The sequence below is a fragment of the Ammospiza caudacuta genome, chromosome 3 (assembly GCF_027887145.1).
Source record: "Ammospiza caudacuta isolate bAmmCau1 chromosome 3, bAmmCau1.pri, whole genome shotgun sequence".
NCBI classification, from domain to species: Eukaryota; Metazoa; Chordata; class Aves; order Passeriformes; family Passerellidae; genus Ammospiza; species Ammospiza caudacuta.
The window spans coordinates 878,274-901,775 of NC_080595.1; the positions used below are offsets into that span (position 1 = coordinate 878,274).

The window sequence follows — 23,502 nt, forward strand, 5'->3', positions numbered from 1 at the left end:
GGAGCCGTGGGACACACGGGGAGCTGGGCCCAGCCCCACACACGGGCACTGCACCCACAGGGACACAGGAGGAGCTGGGCCCGGCCCCACACACGGGCACTGCACCCACAGGGACACAGGAGGAGCTGGGCCCGGCCCCACACACGGGCACTGCACCCACAGAGACACACGGGGAGCTGGGCCCGGCCCCACACATGGGCACTGCACCCACAGGGACACACGGGGAGCTGGGCCCGGCCCCACACACGGGCACTGCACCCACAGGGGAGCTGGGCCCGGCCCCACACACGGGCACTGCACCCACAGGGACACACGGGGAGCTGGGCCCGGCCCCACACATGGGCACTGCACCCACAGGGACACACGGGGAGCTGGGCCTGGCCCCACACACGGGCACTGCACCCACAGGGACACAGGAGGAGCTGGGCCCGGCCCCACACACGGGCACTGCACCCACAGGGACACACGGGGAGCTGGGCCCGGCCCCACACACGGGCACTGCACCCACAGGGGAGCTGGGCCCAGCCCCAAACATGGGCACTGCACCCACAGGGGAGCTGGGCCTGGCCCCACACACGGGCACTGCACCCACAGGGACACACGGGGAGCTGGGCCTGGCCCCACACACGGGCACTGCACCCACAGGGGAGCTGGGCCTGGCCCCACACACGGGCACTGCACCCACAGGGACACAGGAGGAGCTGGGCCCGGCCCCACACACGGGCACTGCACCCACAGGGACACAGGAGGAGCTGGGCCTGGCCCCACACATGGGCACTGCACCCACAGGGGAGCTGGGCCCGGCCCCACACACGGGCACTGCACCCACAGGGGAGCTGGGCCTGGCCCCACACACGGGCACTGCACCCACAGGGACACAGGAGGAGCTGGGCCCGGCCCCACACACGGGCACTGCACCCACAGGGACACAGGAGGAGCTGGGCCCGGCCCCACACACGGGCACTGCACCCACAGAGACACACGGGGAGCTGGGCCCGGCCCCACACATGGGCACTGCACCCACAGGGACACACGGGGAGCTGGGCCCGGCCCCACACACGGGCACTGCACCCACAGGGGAGCTGGGCCCGGCCCCACACACGGGCACTGCACCCACAGGGACACACGGGGAGCTGGGCCCGGCCCCACACATGGGCACTGCACCCACAGGGACACACGGGGAGCTGGGCCTGGCCCCACACACGGGCACTGCACCCACAGGGACACAGGAGGAGCTGGGCCCGGCCCCACACACGGGCACTGCACCCACAGGGACACACGGGGAGCTGGGCCCGGCCCCACACACGGGCACTGCACCCACAGGGGAGCTGGGCCCAGCCCCAAACATGGGCACTGCACCCACAGGGGAGCTGGGCCTGGCCCCACACACGGGCACTGCACCCACAGGGACACACGGGGAGCTGGGCCTGGCCCCACACACGGGCACTGCACCCACAGGGGAGCTGGGCCTGGCCCCACACACGGGCACTGCACCCACAGGGACACAGGAGGAGCTGGGCCCGGCCCCACACACGGGCACTGCACCCACAGGGACACAGGAGGAGCTGGGCCTGGCCCCACACATGGGCACTGCACCCACAGGGGAGCTGGGCCCGGCCCCACACACGGGCACTGCACCCACAGGGGAGCTGGGCCTGGCCCCACACACGGGCACTGCACCCACAGGGACACAGGAGGAGCTGGGCCCGGCCCCACACACGGGCACTGCACCCACAGGGACACAGGAGGAGCTGGGCCTGGCCCCACACATGGGCACTGCACCCACAGGGGAGCTGGGCCCGGCCCCACACACGGGCACTGCACCCACAGGGGAGCTGGGCCTGGCCCCACACACGGGCACTGCACCCACAGGGGAGCTGGGCCTGGCCCCACACACGGGCACTGCACCCACAGGGACACAGGAGGAGCTGGGCCTGGCCCCACACATGGGCACTGCACCCACAGGGGAGCTGGGCCCGGCCCCACACACGGGCACTGCACCCACAGGGACACACGGGGAGCTGGGCCCGGCCCCACACACGGGCACTGCACCCACAGGGGAGCTGGGCCCGGCCCCACACACGGGCACTGCACCCACAGGGGAGCTGGGCCCGGCCCCACACACGGGCACTGCACCCACAGGGACACACGGGGAGCTGGGCCCAGGCCAGGGCACTGCACCCCATAGGGGATCAGACCTGCAGCACTTCAGAATTGTGTATAAACATTTAAGTTCTATTCAGATAGAATACCTCTATCACAATCAGATAGAATGTCAAGCAAACCTCTTGACAATACAGAGCATTTCACACAGTTTTGATGAAACACTTCCCAAATTTCCTTCTCCATGAACACTACAGTACAGTTCTTTTGATAAGAATGGTGCTGGATATTTCCTTGGAGATCAAGCTGGTGTAGGCTGTCTGATTGAGCCTGGGAGCATTTCACCAAGTCTGGCCTTCCATATAAGGGAAATGCAAAATTTAAAAACGAGCCAAAGCAAGTAGAAATATTATTGTTGTTGCTGTTAGAAATAATTAGGTATCATAATTGATAATAATTGTTATTCATAGTAACAAAGCACTGACTATTCAGAAAGTGTGCCTCTGGAACGGGTAAGTTTTATCCTCCCTTTGTGCTGGCCATTATTTTCTCATGCAAAATAATCTGAAGCCAATAGGAATTGCAGCCATCACATTTGCAAGTCACTGTTAGCCAGTGATCATCCTTAAAATGCTGGGACAAAAGAGATGGGGTTTAGTTCTTAATCCCCTTCACTTCACCAGTCAGGAGGAGACAGCACTGAGCTCCCAGAGCTGTCCAGGACAGCTTCACCAGGCTGAGGCTTCAGTGGCAAATGCTTTTTTTTTTCTTTTGAAACCAGAATTTCCTGTAAGATCATTTTACTATTAGTGCTATTTTTAAATCCCCACAGTGGAAAAGGTTCCTCCCACGCGTGCACCTGTCTGCAGAAAATCCCCAAACTGCAGGGATTTGTCAACAGTGAATTCCCTAACAAACACTCAGCTGCGTTTTCTGAACCTTCCTTGTGAGGGTGTCTGACAATGCAGACAGAGCAGAGCGTGCCTGGAGGGGCAGGGGCCAGCTCCCCTTCCCTTGGCACACCCAGGGGAGCTCTGCTTTGTGCAGGTTCCCTGGAGGTGGGAAATGGGCACTTCCCTCCTCGGCAGGCCTTGCACAGCCGGGTGTTTCAATCTTGTTTTCAATTATAAGCATTTCATTGTCGAATGTTGCTGCTTTATTATGTGATAATTAAATAGGAATGATCGTGCAGCCATCCTGCCTAAGAGGCTGGAGCAGAATTAAAGCAATCCCTCTCATCCTGCTGAATGGCTTTGGAGGTGAAAGGAGTGATCTATTTGCTGTCTCTTATTTTTGCTGTCCTATTGTTTCAGTACCACTGGCTTCAAAATAGCAAACTAGGCAAGTAATTATGGACATAAATCAGAGCAGGAGGCTGCGTGAGGTCAGCACTGCTTTGCTTTTCACCTGCCTTTTCTCAGCTGCCTCTTGCTGGGAGACAAAGCAGTACATTCCTGTTAATTTTGTGCTCTTACTAGTGATTGAATGCTTTTTTAGACAAAGTTTGAATCCTTGAGTGCTGTCAGGCAGGAGTTGAGCAGTCTCACCATGCTTGGAACAAGTGCAGAGTGACCAGGCTGGCTCTGGAATGCTGTGGTTGGTGTCCAGTGTCCCACATTCAGCATGTGCCCTGCCTGCTTGGTTCCTGATACACCACAGTCCATGTGCAGCACTTCCAGAGAGGGGAATCTCCTTGGGGTGACCACGGTGACTCTGTTGAAAAGCTCAGTGAGTTAAGTAAGATGCAGCCAGAGATACTTAGCCAAAGTAAATCAACAAAGCAAACGTGTTTTCAGTGGAGCCTGGCTGATTTATGGCCCTGGGCACCAATCTGTACATCTTATTCCTGTTGGGTGTTTGTAAACGTGCAGTGGTGCTCAATGGCAGTGCCAGGTGAGAAATGGATGCAGGCACATGTCACAGCCCTCAGGTGGAACTGGCTAAAAAATGAAATATTTCCTGAAGGACAGCTGTAACCACACACTGCTCACCTCCCATCCTAGCAGGAGCAGCAGTGCTTTGGGCATAAAGGAGTGGGATGGGATCTGTGGGAGGCAAACTGTGACAGCACTTGGCACCCCTGACATGGGTGTCCCAGAGCCATGGTTGTGCACCGTGGCCTGCTGGATGCTATGTGTTACAAGGAGATGGAGTTAAGTGGTTTTCCCTCTTTCCCAAGTGTATTTTACACTAAGTTAACTAAGAGGCAGTCCTCAGTAGGATTCTGCTACTCAGGAACATACTGTTTTGTAAAAAAAGAAAAAACCAGGAAAATTCAGTGCCTGATTAACTATATGCTACTTTTCATTCCAGCAGTTTGCTAAAATAGCACATGGAAGTGACCACTGAATGATTCTCATTTAGCTTATTCATGCCCTGAAAATCCGACTCAGCCCACCAGTGTGGCTTGATGCAGACAACTGAATAAGAACAAATGGGAAATAAGTAGTGAGTTTGGATGTCTCTATTGTTGGCTGCTGAACACCCACCTCTGAAATTGGGCTTTTTGAGAGTGTCTTGGGGTTGCATGCCAAATCCCAGCTTGTGATCTGCACTGTATTTAAACATTTCTTCATGTCCTACTGTAATTATTTATTGAGGGTTTTTTTTAAGCAATGAGATATGTGACGAAGAACATAAGACCTTGCTGTGGGTAGTCCTGGGTGAATACAGACTTCTTTCCTTTTTGGTGGGTTTTTTTTTGGTGAAATACTGAACAAAACCCAGTGTTTAACCGAAGCCATTTTGTATTGGCAGACCATTGTTCGGGGGAACAAGCCTCGAAAGGACACTTCCATCAACGGGCTGCTGGAGGAGTTTGACAACATCTCGGTGACCCGCTCCAACTCGCTGCGGAAGGAGAGCCCTCCCCGGCACCACCAGGGCAGTGCCAACCACGCGCCCCGGCCCCGGGAGGAGAATGGCTTCATCATGTGCTCGCAGTACTCGAGCGAGTCGGACAGCACGGCCGAGGGCGCCGGGGAGCGGCTGCGGGACCGGGCCCTGTGCGGGGACGAGTGGGACCGCTACTGCCAGGGCAGCCTGGCCGCCAGGCACAACGGGCACCTGCTCAAGGTCACGGCCCGCGACTTCTACTACTCAGAGGTGGCCCCCCTGCAGCCAGAGCTGTCCCGGTTCCTCCCGGATTACCAGGCTCACCTGGAGAGCAAGCCCAAGGCGCTGGAATACGGCGGCCTGAGGCTGGAGTACCAGCGCGTGCCCAGCGGCTCCTCCCTGGACTACCGAGATTCCTTCCCCTACGCCCCGTCCCGAGCCTCGCTGCAGAGCGAGGGCCCCCGGGACAGGCTGGACTACGGGGACCCTGACTGGGGACACGGCCTCGCCAAGGAGGACATGGACAAGAGGCCCAAGTCCTCGTACGTGGACCCCGCGAGCCCCCAGCCGGCCATGAGGCAGAGGTCCAGGTCGGGCTCGGGCCTGCAGGAGCCGGCAATGCCCTACGCGGGCAGCGCCTTCAAAGCTCACCAGCAGGGACATCCCTACAGCTCGTACACCTACCCCCGGCTGTCCGAGAGCGCAGCAGGAGTGCCCAAGGTAACCCAGGGGCTGCACAGGGCCAGGGCAGCAGTGAGGGCGAGGAGCCGTGCGTGGGCACACCGTGCCAGTCGGGGCTGGGAACGGCCCCCAGCGCTCTGGGGCTGCTCCTTGGCAGCCGTGCAAACCTACCCACTGCACTTGGGTGTATGGAAATGGATGGCAGGGACAGTGGGTTTGAGGTACTTATTGAAAGGCAGCTTTGGAGTGCCCGTCTTCTGGGGATTTTATTTGAAATTCCCAGTAAGTGCAAGCTCTTCAGCGGTTTTTTGTAGCTTCAGGAGTTCCTGCACCTGAGCAGATCTATAGCAGGAGGTAAGATGCTGGTCTGGTTTGTGTATCAGATACTTCTGTGTTTGAATTGTTACTGTGCAAGGCTGAAACCTCCATGTTTCAGTATTTGTACTGTATTTATGCCATCTTTGTATTACAAGGTTTATGAGCTCTTCACTGCTCATGAGAGTAGGGGCTTACTCCCTTCTGCATTGTTTTTAAGCATTGAAATGAAATCAAAGCAGCTGATCTCACCCAAGACATTTTAGGTGCAGTTTAAAAAAGGGTTGATGTGCAAGAAAGCGTTTCAGCCATGTTATCTAGAGGCAGCTTCCCTCCACAGATCTGTCCCTGCTCTGCCACATGAGGAGTGTTACCTGCACAGGCCCTCCAGCCCTGCTTGCAGCAGGGTGCTGTGACCACTTGTTCAGTTCAGAGTGCTTTTCTCACACCACTAGTCACATAACCATGGTGACCTTCTTAGCATCTAATGCTGTGCAAGAGGTGCCTTTTCAGTGTAGTTTGCTCTGAACGTCTCTGAGTTCCCCTAGCAACGGGCACTGTGGTGATCATTTTGCCAAGCCTGGGGTTGCTGTGACTTTTCCCGTGCTGAGGAGGGTGACTGTCAGTGGTGAGGTGTGTTCTTCTCTCTGATGATAGCTCTCCAGTGCATTTGCTTGTGGCTGTGCCCTGCTGCAGTGCCAGGTCTGCAGATCCCTGATGTCTCTGGCTTGGAGCTGTGCCAGCCTTGTGCCTGCTCAGGTCTGGCTGCTTTGCCATTACCGTGGTGCAGTGCCCGTGGGAAGGGGTGAGCAATGCACTTTCTGTCCCTCTTTGCACTGGAGCACAGAGCCAGGCTTTGGAGCTTGGATAAACCCTGGGGGGAGCAGAAAAGTCACCAGGTCTCTTTAGGTGCCTTTCCAAAGCTCAGGGTGTGGTGGGAGGAGTGTGTGTGGTAGTCACACCAGTGAGACATTCAGTGTGGATTCTGGAAGCTGGGAGGAAAATCTGGGCTGGGTTAGCTGCCATTTCCTTTATTGAGAGCAGTCATTTTGTCCGAGTTTAGAAAAGAGGAGGGCAAATCCAGTAATGCAGAGACCCTGTAGCAGCTGCTTCTGCCAGTTTTACACCAATCAATAGGGCAGAAGACACAGGTGTTTATTATAGGATTCCAGCACTTGGAACAATATCCCATTAAAATGCAGTAACAACTTTTATTTAAAAAAATATATGCCTCTGTGCAAGATTCATTGTGAGCTGTTCCTCTCCTCAGAGCATCAAAAGCACCCCTACAACCATGGTGTATTGAAACTTGATGATTCACTGGTAAATGCAGCAGTTCAATTCCCAAACCTGTCCACAGCTCCTGCAGGTGAATAGGAGTTTCTTGTCTTGGATGATTGCTGAAGAATCTTCTTTTCAAGGAGGCATTAGTAAATAATGGTTCATCAAATGGGCTTACTAAATGACAGTCAGATTTCAAATCAGATATTTTGCAAATGAGATTGGGTTTAAAGTATAATTAAAAGGGATGATAAAGTAAGTGAAAAAGTCTGCAGGCACAAATGTGGCATCAAAGTGCCTTTAACAAAGTTGTTCATTTTGGCTGTAAATGTGAAGAGCAGATTTACTTCAGCATTATTTGCAGGTCAGAGATGTCAGACCAGTCAATGTGTGCCTGTTTCATCATCAGGGATTTCAGAGTTGTTACATCAGAGGATTTGCCCTGCCCTGGGCTTGGCCACTGCTGTGCAGGGCAGCCATGGAAGTGTAGGAAGCCAGAGGCTCAGATTTGCCTCTCTGAGCCACCCCTGTGTCACCACGAGCTCTCCTGTCCTGCAGGCTGACTCCAGGACACCTGCATGGAGCTGCAGAGTCTGCTGTGCCACCCTCCCCACACAGAGCTGCTGTCCCACCTCAGTATTGGCTCACGATATCGAGTTCATAGTTGGCTGCTGTTTGGCCACTCTGTGCTGCATGGGGATTTTTACCCTCCTCTTCATCACAGGCACCTCTCAACTTCTGCCACCAAGCCCCATTACTTCCAAGCTCCTTTCCCTGTCATTTTGCAGGGGCAGCTCTCTGGGAGCCTCTCCTGTCCCTCTTTCCAGGGCCCATGGTGTGTGCTACCCCTTTGCTGCTGTAGTGCAGCAGAGGTGTCTCACCACGGTCCCCCTCTGTAGCACGGGCACATTTCCAGCCTGGCAAAGGCAGGGCCAAGCCTTCACTGCCAGAAATCCTCTCCTTTCTCCCGTGTTCCCATCCCAGCCAGCAGCTGTGTGTGAGTGCTGCCTGCCGCCTCTGTGTGTGGAACAGAGTCCTGGGGCTCTCCCCAGTGAAGCAGCAGAGCCAGACCTTTGCCTTTGTGGTCTCAGTGTGGGTTACAGACCATCGCTTCTGCACCTTCCACCTGGCAGACTGTGCCATGATGAATGTCGTGCCAGAGCTTTGGCTGCTTCTTTGACCTCATCTGGAAGGAGTGCAGGACTGCTTTCTTCTTTCCTTTGTAGCATTTAAAGGATCTCCATTCAGTAGGGGCTGCATTCAGCTGCAGAAATGGAGTTATTGGTGGAGTAAAAGTGCGTTCATTTTGCTGTGGCGTGGGGCACTGCATCAGGACAGCCTTGGAGGAGAGCTTCAGTGATATACTCATTGTAGCTCCTGACTTCTTGTAGCATTTCTTGGGATTCAAGAAGTGGGTTTACATTGTGCAGCAATGCTAACCTCAGAAAGGCTCTGAGAGCTCTCAGCAAGCACACTGAACCCCTGAATGTTCATTCTAAAATTTTACTGCAGAACATTCTTTGACTAGTGTGTTAAGCCTGGGGCATACTCAGAAATACCAGACATGGGTGAAGCCTCAAATAATTCATTAGTGTGGATTTATCCAGCTTGAATTTCTAGACCAGGTTTTCCCCATCTCAGTGGTTATAAAGAAAATGGTGTATTTACAGCCAAAGCAATAAATTATTTGTCTCTGCATACACAGATATATAGGACAGGGTTAGATTGAGTTCCCCTCCCTCCACCAAACCATCTGAGCACTTCTCCACGTTAATTAGTTTGGCAGATGTAATGTCCTTCATGAAATTCATGTGTCTGACTCCCTTCTGTTTGATGGCTGTCCCTGCCTGCTGGAGTAAGGGAAATGATGGCTGTAAATGATGGCTGTAATGGTGTGGGTTTCTGCCTCAGCACCCCAGCACGCTGGGAGGGGACTGCACAGCCCTGCTGCTGCTGCTGCTGCTGCTGCTGCTGGGTGCTCCTGATGGAGGGTGGGGGGGCTCAGCCCTGCAGGAGGGACACTCCAGCTCTTCCCAGGGAAGCCTCTGACAGCCCCTCTGGAGAGGCATTCCTCCTCTCCCTGCTAAAGCTGTGCTGGCCAGCCTCTGACAGCCCCTCTGCAGGGACATTCCCCCCCTTTCCCCACTGAAGCTGTGCTGGGCAGCCCCTGAGCAGCCTCTGACAGCCCCTCTGCAGGGACATTCCCCGTTTCCCCAGAGCCCTGGTGGAGTGAAGGAAGGCCCAGCAGCCCTAGTGGCTCACAGGGAGGTGGGAAAGGCCAGCAGAGAATTGCTCTGGAGGCACCTCCAGCCCCAGGCTCCTCCTCACGGTGCAGAGCCCACGCTGATAAATTGATGCTGCGGCAGATTTCTTTTCTTCTTTTTTTTTTTGCCTTTTTTTTTTTTTTTTGCAGTCTTAGCATAAAATGGTCAAATGATGTTCCACCGCAGAATTCAATTTCACAGTTCAGTTGGGTCCTTGATTACACTGCCAAATTCAGATTAATGTGCATTTAACTAACATGGATCAGGGACTCCTGGCCGGCAGCCAGCAGTAATAGTAGCAACCGTGAGCTGTGTAGAGTTTGCTGCTCTGTCCATCCCTGTTCACTGCCACTGAAATTGATTGATTAAATGAACTCATTGCCATAATTATTTGTAATTGTGCTACATGATGAGCCTGTGTCAAACCGCCCCCCTGCCCTGAGATGCTCCACACATCGGCAGGAGTCACACATTGTAAATGTGAAGATGTTCTTTTACAGAGGAAAAAAATATCATTTTTGGGTGGGTCTTTTTTGTTCTACATCTTTTGGGGGTGTTTTAGTTTGGATGGAAGCAAGCAAACCATTATGTTTGTAAATGTGGAGTATTCGTTAGCCTTCAATGTAAGAAGCTTAGAGAAGCTTGAAAAATACAAAAAATAGAAAGGAACCTACAAATGAACCAGGCTTCCCATTGGGATAATTTCCTTTGCGATTTTCTCTGATTTCAGATGAAAATTAGCAGTTTTGTGACACTGCAGTTTAGTAGTGTGTCGCTGTGGAAAATTATTTAAGAAATGGTGAATTGAATTAGGCTCCTCATCAAACTCACATAAGCAGTCCCTCAGACAACAGCTGGCAGCATGGCAAGACAGGAGATGACAGGGATTTTAGGGTGCCACCACCTCCACAGGAAGGGGTTGGGTTATCCCTGAATTGCTGCAGAAAAACATAAGGCTAAGAGCTGAGAATCAAAATGCAGGTTCTGGTAAGACACAGATTGGAATTTGCTGGAGGGCGAGTTTTATGGATGTGACAGGGATGGAATCTTGGAGGAAATGGCCCAGAGAGCCTGCAGGGCACTGCAGATGCAGAGCAGACACACTTTTTTTAGCATAGATCCCTTCCAATGCAGGCCATTCTGTGATTCAGCAAAGGCTCTGGAGTGCCCAAACAGGTACCTGGACAGAGGAACGGACCTGGGATGCAGAGGAGATGTCCTGAGTGTGCTGAGGGCACTGCAGCCCCGTGGTGTGGAAACCCCTGCCTGGCCTGGGGCAGCAGTGCTGTGCTGAGCAGAGGGGGTGCAATGAGGGAGCTCTGCTGGGCCCTCCAGGGGGCTGAGATGGATGGAGAGGCAGGGCAGGGCAGGGCAGGGCAGGCAGGGAGGAAGGAGGGAGCTGTTCCCAGCCTCACTGTGTGCGTGTGTGTGCCTTGCAGGTGGACTATGAGCGGGCGCAGCTGGTGGTCAGCCCCCCGCTCTGTGGCTCGGACACGTACCCCCGGGGCCCAGCCAAGCTACCTCAGAGCCAGGGCAAGGGCAGCTACCCCGGCGGCAGCAGCTACCAGTACCCCGTGCCGTACCACAAGGCTCCCCGCGTGCCGCAGCCCGGCTCCCCGTTCGTGTCCCCGGGCTCGTACCCCAGCTCGCCCGGCGCGTACCCCCCGCCCAGCTGGGGCTCGTGCTCGGAGCAGGCGCCCTCCAGGGTGTCCCACGAGCAGTTCCGCGCCGCCCTGCAGCTGGTGGTGAGCCCCGGGGACCCCCGCGAGTACCTGGACAGCTTCCTCAAGATCGGCGAGGGCTCCACGGGCATCGTGTGCATCGCCACCGAGCGCCACTCGGGCAAGCAGGTGGCCGTCAAGAAGATGGACCTCAGGAAGCAGCAGAGGAGGGAGCTGCTCTTCAATGAGGTATGGGGGCTCGGGGGGTGCCTCGGGGTCTTTGGGTTCAACAGGAGATGTGGGCCACGTGCCACCATCAGGAGCCACATTCATACCTTTGCAGAGGAGGGGAGGAGTGCTTGTATAAATATTGTGTAGCCATTCCAGTTTCAGCTCAGCCACTTCTCCTCCAGGCTTGAAACCTCTGGTGCTGTCCCAGGAAACAGCTGAGAGATGTATCAGCTGGTGCATGCGGTGTGTCAGCTGCTCAGACGTGGCCCTGCTGCCTTTTCTGTCTGTCTCCTGGCACAGCTGATTATTCCAGGAGGGAGGATCCAAGCTAACCAGGCTATTCCAGAGTGTGTGCGCTGTATTTCTGGCATACACGTGCTTTTTGTTTCCTCCCTCCTTCCTCTCCTCACCATCAGCACTCCCTGTGCTCAGTTGATGGTACTAAGCTAAGAGCTGTGAGTCCTTTTCCATGGAATTATCTGAGTTAATTCCCACATCTCCTCTCCTGAGTGCTTGCAGCCAGCTCAGAGCCCACAGGTCTTTTACCTGTGTATGTTATTTTAAATTTCAGAGCACTGGTTTTCATTTGCCATTTTTTCACCCAGTTTGTTTGGGGCTTGACAGTACCTTCTGCAACCGACAGAGTTTCTCCTTTTTTTAACTTCTTACTCCCTTAAAGCATCTGGTGGGGTGTGTTCACTGCTCCCTTTTTGAGATCACTTGTAAATATCTGATCAATACCAAAACCACTCCCAAGGAAGCCTCCTGTGAGAATGAACCTTTTAATTCTATGTTTTGTTTCCTATACACTGTGTATCTTCCCTCAGCACAACAGATTGGATTCTTTAAAACCTTTGAAAACATCACATTTTTTAATTACAATATTAAACAGCAAACTTCAACCAGTTCTTTACACAGTGCAGGACTGTGCTGGTTATTTGGGCTTGGCTTTGCCTCTCTGGAGGCTGGGCTGGCTCTAACTGAGCATCTCTAGAGCAGTGACAGCTTGAAGCAGGTCCTGCATGCTGTGCAGCACCAAGCTGCTTCCCTGCCACGCTCCAGTCACTCGTGTCATCTGGAAATCTCCTGCAGCAGGGATGGAGTCCCTCTGTCTGTCTGTGATGGAGTCCCTGTGTCTGTCTGTGATGGAGTGCCTGTGTCTGTCTGTGATGGAGTCCCTCTGTCTGTCTGTGATGGAGTGCCTGTGTCTGTCTGTGATGGAGTCCCTCTGTCTGTCTGTGATGGAGTCCCTCTGTCTGTCTGTGATGGAGTCCCTCTGTTTGTCTGTGATGGAGTCCCTGTGTCTGTCTGTGATGGAGTCCCTGTGTCTGTCTGTGATGGAGTCCCTCTGTCTGTCTGTTTTAGAGTCCCTGTGTCTGTGATGGAGTCCCTCTGTCTGTTTTAGAGTCCTTGTGTCTGTGATGGAGTCCCTCTGTCTGTGATGGAGTCCCTGTGTCTGTCTGTGATGGAGTCCATCTGTCTGTCTGTTTTGGAGTCCCTGTGTCTGTCTGTGATGGAGCCTTGCCTGACTGTGCTCTCTCTCTCATGCTTACCACTCTGACCCCCTCAGTCCCCTGAGGTCATGGGCACTGTCCTGGCTGGGCTGCCCTCACTGTGTGTTGAACAAAGCCTTTTACCAAAGTTCTCTGATTTTTCTTAAGCTGCCAGTGAAGTTTTTTGTTGTTTGATCTCTTGAGAATTTCTTGTTGGTATTTCTCCCATGTCTCTAACTCAGAGTACACAAAAAGCAGTAGTAAGCCTTTTAAAAGTCTCTTTGAGTGAGTTTTCTGGGCCCTTACTCCAGCAATCTGTTGAAAATCTGTGCAAAGTACCATTTACTACGTGATAAAAAGGACTTTGATGTGTTGAGGGATTGATCAGGTCAAAAAAAGAATCTGTTGTACTGAAAGCAATTGGCAATAAAAAACCAATTAAATAAACAGGTCTGTTCCTGCAGGCTGAAATAAAACAATTACCTACTGTTTATACTCTAACAGCCAGAGATTCTTTTTCCCCCTGATGCACTTACAAGGACTGATATTTTTATGTAAATATTCTGATGTTGTTTATGTGCTGGCGTGAGGATGAGGAGGATGTGATTCATCGCAGATCCTTCCCTCAGCACCGGTGACAAAGAAGGTCACACCAAGTGCCACTGGAGGCCGTGGCACTGGCAGCTGTCCCTTTGTGCCCCTGCAGGTGGTGATCATGAGGGATTACCACCACGAGAACGTGGTGGACATGTACAACAGTTACCTGGTGGGGGACGAGCTCTGGGTGGTGATGGAGTTCCTGGAGGGCGGCGCCCTGACCGACATCGTCACTCACACCAGGTGGGCTGGGCACACAGAGCAGCCTGCACAGAACACACGCAGACACTTAGAGAGCACACATCCATGTATTTATGTGTACCTGAACTGAGCCCATTGGTACACGCTCGCTGTGCCACCATCAGTGAGCAGACGTGCAGCTGAACTCCTGCGAGCAGCAGCATTTGCTGAACCAAAGGGAAGGAAACGCCTGGCAGGGCCTGGTGGGGATGGGGATCTGCTAACACTTTGGGAAGAGGTTTAGCACCAACACAGCTCTTATCCATTACTTCCTAGAATGGAAAAAAAAAAAGTTATTTTCCCTTCTCCCTGTTTGGTGATCTGTATTTTTGGGTTTGCTGTCATAACCACCTCTGCTCTAAGGGTGATTTCTCCTCACAAAGGTTATCTGCAAACCAAGCCCAAAACATAAGGGGAAAAGTATTTTTATGTCAGAATATTTTGTGCTTATGGTGGAGCACATTCCCATATTTCAGTTAATATCCCACCTTTAAAGTAGGAAATTGGCCAGCACAAGAGCTGCAGTGTATGGAACTGCTCTGCCTCTGCTGAAGGCAGACATTAGATTTTACAGCCCTCTTTACATCTGCTCTTTGCTCATCTGCTTCTGATGAGATGGATAAAATGAGACAGGGAAGAGGGATTCTTTATTTAATTTCTTCTTGAATGAAAGAAAATTAGAATTTCCACACCAAACCGGTGGGAGAATATTTAGGGGAGCAAGAACAAAAGCAAGGAATTATAAATGAGAAAATTTGTGTTCTCTCCCAGTTAAATGGTGCTCTTAGGTCTTACCAAGAGTTATAACACAGGTGTTTTGAGTGTTACCTTAGCTTATGTGCTGAAATAAATCACAGTATAGCAAGTATTTGCCAAACTGTTAAAAGCTCTATCTTAAATGTTTCTGACAGAAGTTTGACAGCAAACAGATGCTCCCAGGACACCACTTCTTAAGACCTGTCATCTATTTTTAACTCAAAACAGTCTTTTCTTAATGTGACGGGTGTTTTTTTTTTTTTTACATTGCATGACCTTCCCTCAAAGATCCTGCTAAAATACTTCAAATGGCACAAATTAAAGCAGAAATCTCCACAGGTGTTCTTCTGCTCGTGTAAAAGAGATGCTGGGGACATCGGGGATGGGGCAGTGGCACAGGGTGCCCAGCCCATCCCAGGCATTGCACTGTAGCTGAGAGAATGACCCCACAATGGGTTTTTCAGCTGTGCACAGAAATGAGGACTCTTGTTTGTTTTTCTGCTGAAATATCCAGAATATTTTTATAGGAAGGCATGAAAGTGCTCTCAAAGAGGTACAACCCAGGGTCTGATGTTTTGCCTACACAATTAAGGGTGGTTTTCCTCATATTTATTTATTCCACACCTGTTCCCATCCCAGTAGCGAAGGCTGCTTGGCAAGCAGCGAGCTTACTGTAAATAAAGCATTTCTGTGATTTCCCAGAGGGAAATTTCTGTGCTTTCCCAGAGGCCCCAGCACGCGCACACTCGGCTTTTGGCACCAACGCAGAGCTCGCTGCAGGGCCGCTCCCCCGCCTCAGCTCCCAGAATGAGGAGCAGGAGCGGCCCCAGAGGCGCTGCAGGCAGATCTGTGGTGGAGCCGGTGCCTCCCCTCCCCAGGCTGAGCTCTGCGTGTGTGCCACCCTTGCAGGATGAACGAGGAGCAGATCGCCACGGTGTGCGTGTCCGTGCTGCGCGCCCTGTCCTACCTGCACCACCAGGGCGTCATCCACCGCGACATCAAGAGCGACTCCATCCTGCTCACCAGCGACGGCAGGGTGAGCCCGGCCTGAGGGACAGCTTGGGGCACACGGGGTGGGAGTGACACAGGGAACCTGGGCACGGCGGGGGACACACAGGGAACCTGCTAGAGCCTGTGAATAGCTCGTGGGAGAAGCTGCATCCAAGGAACACGGACCTGGCCTCACTGGTGATTGGCATCTGTGCTGCAGGCAGAGCCCTTGGGGAGGAACTGGAGCCTCAGAGGCAGTGGCAGAGGAAGCTGGGCAGTAAGGGTGATGGTCAGTGATGGGAGACCTCTGTTTGGACTGCACCACTCCTACCCTGATGCCTTCCAAAAACACTTCCTTTGTACCACACTTAGTTATCATTTACTCAGCAGTTTCTGTACCTGTGCTCTGCTTCCCCAGGCTGGCTGGGAGGCTAGCATCAGTCTATGCAAATAGTAAATAATCTGCATTACTGCTGAAACCCTCCCCAGATGGTAAGAGTAGCTTTCACACTTCCAAGATGCCTGATAAAAGCTGTCCCACACTTCCATGTGTGTTACTTGCTGTGCCTTTGTGTTGTTAATGAGCGGGGGGGGAAGGGCACAGAATGCTGCACAAGGCTTGCTCACTAAACAAAATGTGGTTTACACACAGAAAAAATTAGGGTTGCTCCCCTGGCCTTACACACCTGTCTAAGCAAGACCTGAGGGTTGGACTGAGCCCAAGAGCTTTGGTTTGGCCGCAGATCCAGATTTCCCCTTCCCCAGGTAAAGCTCTTGGCTTCCAGGCCTGCTCTGAGTCCGTAGCCAAAGGCTGGCCTGTCCAATTTGATGCCCACTCACCAAGGGAGAGGGATTTTCTTCCTGCAGCAGCCACAGGCTGCTCCTCTTAATCCTGTCAAGGAAAGCCAATCCCACGTGTGTAGGAGCTGTTCAGTTGTGATTTCAGTTCATGTTGCTGGAATAACATCTGATCTGTGCTCAGGATCTGCATACAGTGCCTCATTATACTCATTACTCCAGTCCTCATTATCTGCATTGCAGATTTCTTCATGGCTGTGTTGTGCAATTATCTTTTTTTAGAAAATCCTCGTCTTTTATGTACTCCAATGAGCAATAGATATGCAAAACCTCTTGTGCTCCTACAAAAGAAGATTGGGCTCTGCTTCCAAAATATGCATTATTTCTTCCAATCTTCATCCTGTAAACTGAGAAATACATTTAGCGTGGAGCACTTGGCTATTATTGGCTTTGTTTTAGAAATACCAACAATCATTTTGTAATTCCGTTAAAAATAATATCCGTAACTTTAAAAAAAGTAATGTCTGTGCTGAATCCAAAAGCGAGTGCTGACAATAAGCCTACACAGTGCAGGGATTTATGCAGCTTCCCACTCCAGCTGTCCTGGGGCTGTTTGGGCTCCCTCTGTATCCCCAGACACGGAGTACTTGGTGGGATACACAGCCTGGGGACCTGGGGCGTGGGTCACCATTGGACTGGGCAGGGATGGAGAGTAGGAAAATGTCCAGGAATATCCCTTGGAAAGCTTCCAGGCCTCCAAGTAAGTCCTTGGAGAGGTAAAAAAAAAGATTTTAGCCTTAAGGATCAAGCTGTTTCTGGAAGGGGTGATGCCACCAACCCTCAGAGCAGCTTGTTGTGGAACTTTCACCTTGGCATTGTACAGCGACAGAGAGGGGGAGGTGATAATTTTCCATAATTTTTGTTGTTAAAAAAAAACAGTCATAAAAGTGTGAGCCAGGCACATGATGCAGCAGGAGCTGCTCTCGGGAGTGCTCGTGTATCCCATAATTTCTATTTCAGGTCACTGCCACAGCTGCTCAAGGACAGCAGTGATTCCTGAGCTGCCAGCAAAGGGACCAGGTTCACTCTAGGGCCAGGAGTGCTGTAGCCTCCCTGCCTCCTCCAGCTCTGCTCCCCTGCTGCCCAGAGAGGGAGCTCCCTCAGTGACAGCCCAGTGGGAGGTCCTGGGCCTGGCAGACCCTTGGAAGGGTTTTATTTTCTATGGGTGATTAAAAGGAGTGGGGGGAGTGGCACTTGTTCCCCACATTTTCTGGCAAACCCAGAGATTGTACAAACTGGTGTGAGCCACAGGAGGGGTGGGTGTCACTTGGAATATGTGTTTTACTGGATATCACATATATATAACTACAAGCATGGGGGTCCTGTTTGGAATATTGTGTTTTCCTTTTATTTTTAAGTGTTATAAGCCATGTATCACCTCCCCATCCTTTGCTGGTGGAGAGGCAATGGGCTGTGACAGATGACATCAGGAATGAGCACCGGTGGCACCCTCCTCCATCTCCCCTTCGCTTTAATGTGCCGTGTGTTCCCGAGGCTGGGCTCCCGTGCCAGCCCCTCCTCCAGAGCCGGGCTGCTGCCCTGCCCAGGAAAGCACTGCAGCTCCACCCCTGTCCCTGTGCTGCAGCTGTGCCTCGGAGGCCTTTGTCCTCTTACTCAGGAGGGGCTTTTTCTTCTTCTTTCCACAGATAAAATTGTCTGACTTCGGCTTCTGTGCCCAAGTGTCAAAGGAGGTCCCCAGGAGGAAGTCCCTGGTTGGGACACCCTATTGGATGGCACCAGAGGTGATATCCCGCCTGCCCTACGGCACTGAGGTGAGCACAGGACACTGCAGAGGGGCTGTGCCAGCTCCCTGTGGCACTGAGGTGGGCACAGGACACTGCAGAGGGGCTGTGCCAGCTCCCTGTGGCACTGAGGTGGGCACAGGACACTGCAGAGGGCATTCCCAGCTCCCTGTGGCACTGAGGTGGGCACAGGACACTGCAGAGGGGCTGTGCCAGCTCCCTGTGGCACTGAGGTGGGCACAGGACACTGCAGAGGGCATTCCCAGCTCCCTGTGGCACTGAGGTGGGCACAGGACACTGCAGAGGGGCTGTGCCAGCTCCCTGTGGCACTGAGGTGGGCACAGGACACTGCAGAGGGCATTCCCAGCTCCCTGTGGCACTGAGGTGGGCACAGGACACTGCAGAGGGGGTGCCCAGGAGGGGCTGTCCCAGGTGAGCACAGCAGGCACTGCAGGAGGGATAGCCCAGCGCCTGGAGCTGTGTCAGAGCTGTGCAGGTCAGGAACATCTGCACAGCTGTGCTAAATAGCAGTGATTCAGTTTGGCCCAGAGCGCAGCACCGTGCCTGGTTTGGAAGTGTTTCCCCAGGATGCAGTTATTTAATAACAGCTCCATTTAGCACTCCCAGCAGTGCAATGCTTTACACATTTTGCCCTGGGGTGCTGCAGGGAAGGGAGCTGCCCTCACTTGCACACTGTGGAAGGCCCTGTGCTGCTGTTAGACAGCGAGCCTGCAGGCTGGAGCTGCACTCACGGGCGTGCACTGCTGCCTGTGCCAAAGCAGCGGGCTCCTCACACACCCCCTGCCCGGCCCGGTGCCACCAGTGTGTGCCAGGGCCCCTCTGCTCTCATCCTGCCCTTGCCCCCTCCGGAGGAGAGCCCGGGAAGCGCCCGGGGCCAGCTGGGAGGGCTGCACTGCCACCCTCTGTGGTAGGACTGCTCTCCATCCATGGGCTCCTTCCCTGCCGTCACTGCTGCCATCGGCTGGGGCAGGAGGGTGGGAAAAGCCCCTCTGTGGGCGCTGTGTCAGGCACTGCCTGATGTTCTGGGAGAGGCAAGGCACACGTTTCACTGGGAGCCTTCAGAGGAGCCCAGCAAGGAGGGAGCTCTGCAGTGCCACAGCCCGTGCATGGGCAGCTGTGAGTCACAGAGGGGACCGGTGACAGTGACACAGCCACCCTGCGGGGACAGGGCTGCCTCTGTGCCTCTGCCTGGGGACACAGCTGCTGCAGAGCTAGGCCATGGGATGGTCACACACAGCCTCGCTGCACGTACCTGCACTGAACACATCTACAAATACTGCTGTACCCAGGGAAGGGAGTGAGCTGAGCAGGAGCTGCTCCATCCTCACGCTGCTTTGGCACGGCACAGCAAGAGCACCCTGCAGGCACTGCTCTCCACCCAGGATCTGTGCTGCTGGAGAAGACATTCCAGAGATAACAGCATCAACTATTATTAGCCCATTAATAGCTTAGGGGGATTACAAAGTGGCTGAACTTAGGGCTACATTAAGTTTCCCCACCAGAAGGGAAAGGGGAAAAAAAAGGATTTAAGCTAGAGGATAGTGTTGGCAAAAGAGCAAAAGCAGAATGAACTGGCCCTGGCAATATTTGGGTTGGCAAATGACAGGAATTACAGTCATCAGAGGATTCTGGAGCAGCTCTGCAGCAGGCCAGGACTAAGAATAAAAAAACAGGTGTTTTTGAGCTAGAGCTGAATCACTTTCCAAAGGTGTTACATAATGTGCTACCTGTGCTGGCTGTAAACAAGGCTGGCTGTAGTGAGTGCTTGCATTTGCCTCGGGCTCTGGAATGGAGTTCCCATAGTCCTTAAGCTCCAGGGGAACAGAGTAAGTGATTCCAGAGCAGTGAAGTGTACCCTGCTCTCCAGCAGCTGCAGGGCAGCCTGGGGGGTGCAGGTCAGTGCAGCTGGAATGCAGGGCAGCAGGACACAGCCTCTCCAAGGGTGCAGCTTCCAGTGGGCAGCACCCGAGGCAGCTGCAGAGCCCGGTTTGTGAGCCCCTGCCGGTCTGGGCTGTCAGGCCCTCACTGCTAGAAGGAAAGCCGTGGCTGGCTGGTAAAAACGAAACATGGATGGTGCTGGTGCTGGCTGGGCAGGCAGCAGGAGCCAGTGCAGTGCCAGCAGTGCCCCTGAGCCCCGGGCTGTTGCAGGTGGACATCTGGTCCCTGGGCATCATGGTGATGGAGATGATCGACGGGGAGCCGCCGTACTTCAACGAGCCGCCGCTGCAGGCCATGCGCCGCATCCGGGACAACCTCCCGCCCCGCGTCAAGGACACGCACAAGGTCAGCCTTCCCCGGCCCTGGCAGGGCCCTGCGGGCACACCCTGCCCGCCCAAACCCTCACTGTCACCTCCAAGGGCCACTGGAGCAGTGGTGCCACACAGGGCTCCTGGGGGCGGGGGGGGCAAGAGAGGCCGAAGCCGTCGGTCACGGCCTTGTTTGTGCCTGGCCCTGGCGCTGCTTTTGCAGCCAGAGATGGCAAAGGGAGCTGGGCACAGCCCCAACTCCCTGTGCTTCCCAGCCTGCCCGAGGACCAGAGCAGCCCAGCTCACTGCCCTGCTGCAGATGGGTTGGTACACCCATGTGAGGCACCAAAGCCTTTGGGCCCCTCCCAGTTAGGGGGTATCTCCATCAGCCCTCAGCCTAGCTTAATGCTGTTCTGTACCCCAGGGACACCCAAACACTCCAAACACCGGCACTGACCCACAGCCCTTCTGCTGAGCACAGCGTCCCGTTTGTCCCCAGGAAAGCAGCGTGCCCAGAGCAGCACAGCTGCAGGGGGCGTTTGGCACCCCAATGCCCGTGTGTGTTTCAGGTCTCGGCGGTGCTGCGGGGCTTCCTGGACTCCATGCTGGTGCGGGAGCCCTCGCAGCGAGCCACGGCGCAGGAGCTGCTCCGACACCCCTTCCTGAAGCTGGCCGGGCCCCCCTCGTGCATCGTGCCCCTCATGAGGCAGCACAGGCACCGCTGAAGGGCTGCTGGGGAGGGGCAGCGCGGAGCCCGGCTCGTGGCCTGCGGGATCGCAGGCAGGGAGGAGGAGGAGCAGCAGAGCCTTGAGGAGGAAGGCAGCCCTGAGAAACGCTGCCGTGTGTACAGAGAGCCCCGGGGCAGGCAGCGCTCCCTGCTCCGCCGTGCCAGGGACAGGAGCAGGCCGGGCACCACGGCTGCCAGGCCGGGCGCACCCAATGCCAGCCTGGGCGAGGCGGCACGGAGCCAAACAGCTGAGCTTCACCGCGGGCTGAGGCACTTCTGGCTCAGAAGAACACTTTTCTGACAAACAAAGCACTTTTTATCTCGGCCAGAGCAGCGCAATGTATTTTGCAAGAAGTTTGTAATTTTCTGTACAGTACGTTTTGATAACTTGCAGTACTTTGTCATGTACCTGTTGTGTTAGTTAAGTAATAAGTGTAACTTAGAGAATTTGAGAAGATGAAGTTTCCTACTTTTTTAAACCCTTTTGAAAACAGGAGAAAAAAAAAAAAAAAAAGAAACCACAGCCACCTTTATGAAGTTGTAAGGTTTTGCAGAGTTCCCACGGGGTGAGCAGGGGCTGATCCTGCCCTGACGGCCGGTGGGAGCGCCTGGCTTGGGGCACCGGGTGACAGAGGCAGCCCAGGCCAGCCCTGCCCCTGGCTGGGGAGCAATGCCCCTGCCCAGCCTTGGCCCAGGGGCCTCCCGGGCTGGCCTGAGCCCTCTCTTGCCGTGCCACCACACCTGCTCTGCCACCACGGCGGCCTCCGTGACTGCTGGCACGCGCTGGCAGGGGACAGGGAGAGCAGCGGCTCCTCCTGCCAGCCCAGAGGGAGCCCCAGAGCTCAGGCAGAGCCCTGGGATCGGTTGGGATGGGATGAGCTGCCAGCGTTTGCCAGAGAGGAGGAGTCGTGCTGCTGTCTTGACCTTTCTGAATGTTGATGCAACAGTTGACTACTGCGGTACAATTTTGTGTTATTTGTTGGATGACTTTGCATGTTAACTGTAGGCCTAAATAGATTTGCCTTTAAAATTTTTAGAAGTGCTTCATAATTATTTCGATGAGAAACTAATTTTATTTATTAACGATGAGTTGTTTTTAATTCTGTATAATACAAAAGCCATGTTTTTCAAGTTTGTTTTTTTCTTACTGACCTCATTTTATGGTATCTTTAAGAACCACAAAGCCAACTTTGTGAAAACACAGTTTCTTTCTTTTGATGAAATTTCATAGTTAATAAATTAATTGTTATTTATTGTAGTAAATTATAACCAAACATCTAAACCTGGCAGGAGCTGTTGCTTAAAGATCTTCCTCTGGGAGAAAAGAGTTGCCAATAGTAAAGAAGCTCCTTAAGTTCTGCCCTTAAAGAATATTTGGAGGGAGAGAAGCAATTTAAAAATAAAAAAGGAAGAAGGAGATAAGGATGACCTGGAACATGGAAGAGCTGTTCTTACATCAGTGTCTTACCCCAGTGCTCTCTCCCTAGCCCTGTTTGCACATTTGAAGAAGACGCTGAAGAAAACGTTTGGCTCCCAGAGCCCAGCCAGCAGGGAGCACCCCCAGCCTCCCAGGGCTCTCTTTTGTAGTCTTGACAACTCAGGAAACCAGGCTGCACCAGTCCAGGCAACGGCACAACTTAGTACTAGCTACAGAATTACCTTTTGTAACCATCTTTGGATAAAAAGGGGGTTGGTGGGAGTTTTTTCTTCAATATTCAGCACATTTTAGGCTGTACAAGTGAAGAGTTTTCTGCAACTTTCTTATCATTAGATACTTTAAGCAGTGTTCATCGAGTTTACTGAGAGTTTTGTCAATTTCAAAGGGGTTTTTTGTGAACACCAGCTACTGGTGAAACAAATGCACATGCAAGTTCAATAAATTCATTAATAAACACTTCAAGTTTCAGTGTGGTTTGTTTTTTCCCCCATGCGTTTTTTCCACTTTATAGATTTGATTCAGTCTCACAGTACTGGACCAAGCAGATAACAAAGGAAAAAAGTCTTCTTATAATATCTACTATTCTTTTATATATATATATATATAATTCTTATTATAATATATATATAACAAAGAAAAAAGTGTTCTTATATATAAAGACACAAGATACACATACATACATATAAATAGTGATTTATAGAGCTGCCCTAAGTGATTTCTAAGTGTCAGTGCATTCCCACCTCCCTTTCTCTATCCCCTAAATAATCCCTGATTATGCAGCCCCAGTTTTAGCTCCCAGCTGTTGGTCTCTCACACCTACAGTTGTTCCCAGTTTCCCCAGCAGCACCAGTCAGCTGATGAATCCACAATGTTATTTGCTACCTCCCAGTCTTACAGGTGAGGATTTCTATTATTTTTGGTTTCTGACATCAGTAAATACTTCCAAATACATTTAAAAATGTAATGCCATCGCCTAAAAACAAACAAATAAGGATGTGAAGAGCATCCATTCCCTCAGAAGCT

The 23,502-nt window shown here is 53.0% G+C and overlaps 1 protein-coding gene across 1 annotated transcript in view; it reads left to right on the forward strand.

Annotated features, from left to right (window-relative positions):
- PAK5 (p21 (RAC1) activated kinase 5) overlaps positions 1 to 22,172 on the forward strand; it is a 35,333-nt gene extending 13,161 nt beyond the window's left edge. The window contains exons 2-8 of the mRNA XM_058801746.1: positions 4,861 to 5,658; positions 10,919 to 11,389; positions 13,571 to 13,704; positions 15,367 to 15,493; positions 17,952 to 18,077; positions 20,217 to 20,351; positions 20,884 to 22,172. Of these exons, the coding sequence (XP_058657729.1) occupies positions 4,861 to 5,658; positions 10,919 to 11,389; positions 13,571 to 13,704; positions 15,367 to 15,493; positions 17,952 to 18,077; positions 20,217 to 20,351; positions 20,884 to 21,039 (1,947 nt within the window). The 3' untranslated portion in view covers positions 21,040 to 22,172. The remainder of the gene's footprint in view (positions 1 to 4,860; positions 5,659 to 10,918; positions 11,390 to 13,570; positions 13,705 to 15,366; positions 15,494 to 17,951; positions 18,078 to 20,216; positions 20,352 to 20,883) is intronic.
- Positions 22,173 to 23,502: the final 1,330 nt, after the last annotated feature.